The sequence below is a fragment of the Solanum pennellii genome, chromosome 5 (assembly GCF_001406875.1).
Source record: "Solanum pennellii chromosome 5, SPENNV200".
Lineage (NCBI taxonomy): Eukaryota > Viridiplantae > Streptophyta > Magnoliopsida > Solanales > Solanaceae > Solanum > Solanum pennellii.
Genome location: NC_028641.1, coordinates 18,595,713 through 18,600,712, shown reverse-complemented (window position 1 = coordinate 18,600,712; position 5,000 = coordinate 18,595,713). Strand labels below are relative to the sequence as shown.

Here is a 5,000-nt window from a genome sequence, read left to right as displayed (position 1 = left end):
GTATGAGCATTCGGTACATGTATCAGTCCGTGGAAGAGTGAAAGGGTCACCACTACTGAGGATCCCCCCCTAATCTTAGATAGGTCGTCTGAGGGTTCGCCGCGGTTCATTGCTGTGCTTACACACAAGGCTACCCTTTTCCGAAAGCTCCGCAGGACCACCTACCACTAGTCTTCGGCCGGAGGGGTTTATTGCACAAAAAGGCCGGGGCGCAGGCTCCCGAAGAGAGAAGCCCAACGAATGTCAGATGCAAAGCCCCGCACCTCATTAAGATCATATTGGCATACTCTCCCAAAAAAGAAAGAGCAGACCCCATTGAAGACGAGAGTGAGGTACAACAAGGCCATTTCTGTCCACCGCCCTTCTCACGGAGCCGTACGTGGACGTTACCGCTCATACAGCTCCCAGCCAGCAAGCAGTTAGCCTTCCTCTACAAGGAATGGAAGTGTGGATGAATCGACATCAAATATAGGATTGTTGTTGTACACGATCTCCATTTTAGTAGTCCTAGCTATCCACTCCACTATGTGGTAGAGTGTTCGTCCCAACCCCTTCGCAGGGGTACCTTCCCTTTTAATTGAGAGAAGGACTCGGAATTGACTCCCCTCGATTCGAGATCCGAAAGAAGGGTATAGAGTTTATCCAAGGAATGCTCTCCCGTGGCGGTACGCGGATTCTCGAGGGCCCGAGCTCCCCGTCCCAGCCAATCCCCCGTTGGATCAAGGACCGCCATGATCCTTAGAATCTCGACCTTGACCTCGAATAGGTCTTTTGCCTCTATTTCGGCCAGGTACATGATCCCGATAGGGGGAGTATAGGAGTATTTGGCTAGGAGCCTCCGCTGGATAGACTGAACGGAATCCCCCCCTATCACTTCATCCAGTTGATACGGATAGGGGACCACTCGTGGGGGCTGATTCGATGGACCAGCTTCGTTCCCCCGGGGAGCTACTTGAATAGCAGGCGGCACATGTCCTGGTTCTGGTTCTGGCTGATCCACCGACGTGCCCGTTTCCGTAGATTTTTCCCATGATTCCAAGAGGACATCAATCCCAAAATGATCCTCTTCAAACTCAGCCCCGCTTGCTTGCCCGGAAGGGCCCGGAAGAGGAAGTGATCCCCCGACACTAAAAAGCAAAATCCCAGAGAGAAGCTGAGAACACAAAATCCCTAAATGGGATAGCAAATAGTTCCTTAGAAAAAATATAAATAAAGAGATACTAAATAAAATAAGAATCAAAATAAATAGATTAATAAACCGGTATTTTCTCTTTGAACGAAAACCAAAAAATCTCAAAATAAGGATCAACCCCATAATCACTAAAAGGAACAGCATGAGACACTTACCAGTTATTCGAATGGGCATTACTCTAACAGCGAAATGCCCCAGAAAGGTTGCAATAAGAGAGAGAACGCCTCTAAAGAAAAAAGGTGACATAATAGGTCAGAATTTGTTCTCTCGCTCCTTGCTGGAGGAGCGGCATACCGGAAAAAAAAGCCCTTCCTCGGATTCAAACCGATGACTTTCTTAGCCTATTTCTAAAGGGCGAACTGATCAACTTGCATGTGTTAAGCATACGACTGAAGTAGCATGATTAGACCTTCTTATCACTTTTTCGACTAGCTATAAACTTCAACCCCCCTTCTCTTACTTAGATGGAGAAATAAGTAAGCAAGACTTTCTACCCTGCCTTTCTTTTCTTAAAAAATGGCGAATTACACCGAATTTTGCCTTCAACCAAGCCTTTCCGTTCCGAAATCGAGAAAGATCACTCTGAAAAGTAAGCCCTTTCTTATTATACGATATCTTCGCCATGGATGATAGAATTCCTCCTGGAAGCGAAGGCAGGAGCAAAGCCTATTGATTCACCAGTTTGCTAACCTACTTGTCGGCTACCCGCACTCTGTAACCAGAATAGGGCTCTGGACTTAAAACCACCCGCTTTTAGAAGTCTGGAAGGCGGCGCCTAAACTAGTCGGACTTGCTTGAATCGATAGGCTTACCGGGCTTCTCTGTCTATTCAATTGATTTTGTTGCAGACTCTTCCCCACGCCTATTTCTTCCCCCGGCCCTGTAGTGGAGCTTGCCCCCCGCCCTAGGCCTATTGAGATCTTTCCCTGTGCGGGTAAATTTGGGCTCAGGAGGGGAATACCCGGTTCATCGGAACTTCAACCAGAAGAGGTAGGCTCGGGTTCCTGGTATAGGTATAAGAAAGCCAGTAGAGCTAAATAGAGGTAGACTGTACTTCTATGCGTACTGAGCTGAGGTCCTCCCCGCAGGGATAAACTATCTTTGCCATACTTCCTTGATAGGTGAGACTTCCACGAAAGAAAGCACGGATAAGAATAATCTTAGTATGCAAGGACTGAGGAGCGGAAAGCCACTTGACTGTAAGGAAAGGGGTTTAGCGAGAAAATTAGCTCACACCTATCTTTGATGAAAGAAGCCGCAAGTTTAGGTAGAAAGAACAGCCAGTGTCAGAGAGATGACTTCTGTTGAACTCTTCCTTTACATGAAGGGAATGAATGCCTTAATGGAATGGAATCCGGGATCCAAGTAGATTAGGTTAAGGCAAGTATGAGTTCAACCCCTTTCTCATCGGGCCAGGATCGATAGCCGTTCGACCTGAGGAAAGTGCGGTCAGATTCAGAATCCCCAATGTCTTGGTCTTTACCTTCGCTTCGAGGGACAAGCACCGCATCTAGGTAAGCGGCATCTAATTGAATTGATTCACCGGATCTTCCATCTACGAAAATGGAAGAGATGTCTGTTAAGGTCGGCTTCATGAAAGCAAGAAAGGAAGCAAGTTTAGCGAACATAGAGATGGAAAGAGATGGATTTTGCCCAGCTGTTGTCAGATCAATTCCCATTCATTCTTTAATGGAATAGGGAACGGGCAGAGCTGCGGCTATCAGGAATGGGCGATAGCCTATGACTAAAAGCGCCGACTATCTATGAATGACCAGGATCGGAATGCCAATCGACGAGATGAGCCTACGAAAGATTTCAAGTTCAGACTATGATGACTGGCATCCTCACTTACGCAACGAAATGGAGTTGATGGAGTAGCCAGTGCCCTTGAGTTATTCTCTTCGGTATCGCCTTCTCTCATCGTTAAAGGCGCCGCAAGGCACTCGACTAGAAGGAGTGGATGTTAGGCACGCAGGGAAGACTCTGACTATGCGCTGGCACTAGCCCTGGGCATGGATTCTTCTTTGATTGAAGGAACGGGACAGAAGAGAACCAGAACCATATCCTTCACACATTCAGTCTGATCTTATCTGCGCTATTGCCCGATCATAGCTGTACTGTATTAGATTAGTTATCCGTCTCCCCTGCCCTGTTAGAACAGTCTGGTCTGTAACAACACAACCTGAAAGGAAGCCATTCCTAATAGGAAGTTTCCCTGGCTTGAAATTCACTCGCTTATCCGGAATGAGCTACTGAGTTGGAGTACAGGAAAGAAGCACCACTTCTTTATTGTCTTGAAACTCCGCTCTGAACCCGAATCGTAGAACTCGGACATGATAGATTTCTCATCTCAGGTTAATCAATTCAATGATCGGCTTCTTTCTTTTTCTCAATATGATTCTTCAAAGATGCTAAAATTGACTATCTCATGGAAGGGAGTGGGATGTGAGAGAAAGTCTTACGATCCNATAGATTAGTTTAAGGCAAGTATGAGTTCAACCCCTTTCTCATCGGGCCAGGATCGATAGCCGTTCGACCTGAGGAAAGTGCGGTCAGATTCAGAATCCCCAATGTCTTGGTCTTTACCTTCGCTTCGAGGGACAAGCACCGCATCTAGGTAAGCGGCATCTAATTGAATTGATTCACCGGATCTTCCATCTACGAAAATGGAAGAGATGTCAGTTAAGGTCGGCTTCATGAAAGCAAGAAAGGAAGCAAGTTTAGCGAACATAGTGATGGAAAGAGATGGATTTTGCCCAGCTGTTGTCAGATCAATTCCCATTCATTCTTTAATGGAATAGGGAACGGGCAGAGCTGCGGCTATCAGGAATGGGCGATAGCCTATGACTAAAAGCGCCGACTATCTATGAATGACCAGGATCGGAATGCCAATCGACGAGATGAGACCTACGAAAGTTTTCAAGTTCAGACTATGATGACTGGCATCCTCACTTACGCAACGAAATGGAGTTGATGGAGTAGCCAGTGCCCTTGAGTTATTCTCTTCGGTATCGCCTTCTCTCATCGTTAAAGGCGCCGCAAGGCACTCGACTAGAAGGAGTGGATGTTAGGCACGCAGGGAAGATTCTGACTATGCGCTGGCACTAGCCCTAGGCATGGATTCTTCTTTGATTGAAGGAACGGGACAGAAAGGAACCAGAACCATATCCTTCACACATTCAGTCTGATCTTATCTGCGCTATTGCCCGATCATAGCTGTACTGTATTAGATTAGTTATCCGTCTCCCCTGCCCTGTTAGAACAGTCTGGTCTGTAACAACACAACCTGAAACGAAGCCATTCCTAATAGGAAGTTTCCCTGGCTTGAAATTCACTCGCTTATCCGGAATGAGCTACTGAGTTGAAGTACAGGAAAGAAGCACCACTTCTTTATTGTCTTGAAACTCCAATCTGAACCCGAATCGTAGAACTCGGACATGATAGATTTCTCATCTCAGGTTAATCAATTCAATGATCGGCTTCTTTCTTTTTCTCAATATGATTCTTCAAAGATGCTAAAATTGACTATCTCATGGAAGGGAGTGGGATGTGAGAAAAAGTCTTACGATCCAACTATCTCCTGTACCCCCTAATTGGCGCTGAGGAATCTTCATCTTGGCATCCATCGCCACTCCCCATGCTGGTAAGAAAGGGGTCAACCCGGTGGCGCATCGACGTCTTGAGCGAGTGAGAGCCTTGATCCAAGGCCNAACGTCTTGAGCGAGTGAGAGCCTTGATCCAAGGTCGGGTGCTGTCGCAATCCGCAGAAGTAGCTTCAATCGAAGGTTGCGCAACTGCCAATAAAGAC

General features: G+C 46.7%; 1 protein-coding gene and 1 pseudogene across 1 annotated transcript in view; one reads left to right on the top strand and one right to left on the bottom strand.

The window, feature by feature from the left end:
* LOC114077143 overlaps positions 1-472 on the top strand; it is a 621-nt pseudogene extending 149 nt beyond the window's left edge.
* LOC114077346 (uncharacterized mitochondrial protein AtMg00670) overlaps positions 1-3,617 on the bottom strand; it is a 3,848-nt gene extending 231 nt beyond the window's left edge. Inside the window, exon 1 of the mRNA XM_027917287.1 lies at positions 1-3,617. This exon is cut by the window's left edge and continues 231 nt beyond it. Within this exon, the coding sequence (XP_027773088.1) occupies positions 524-1,438 (915 nt within the window). The 5' untranslated portion in view covers positions 1,439-3,617 and the 3' untranslated portion in view covers positions 1-523.
* Between the last annotated feature and the right edge of the window lie 1,383 nt (positions 3,618-5,000).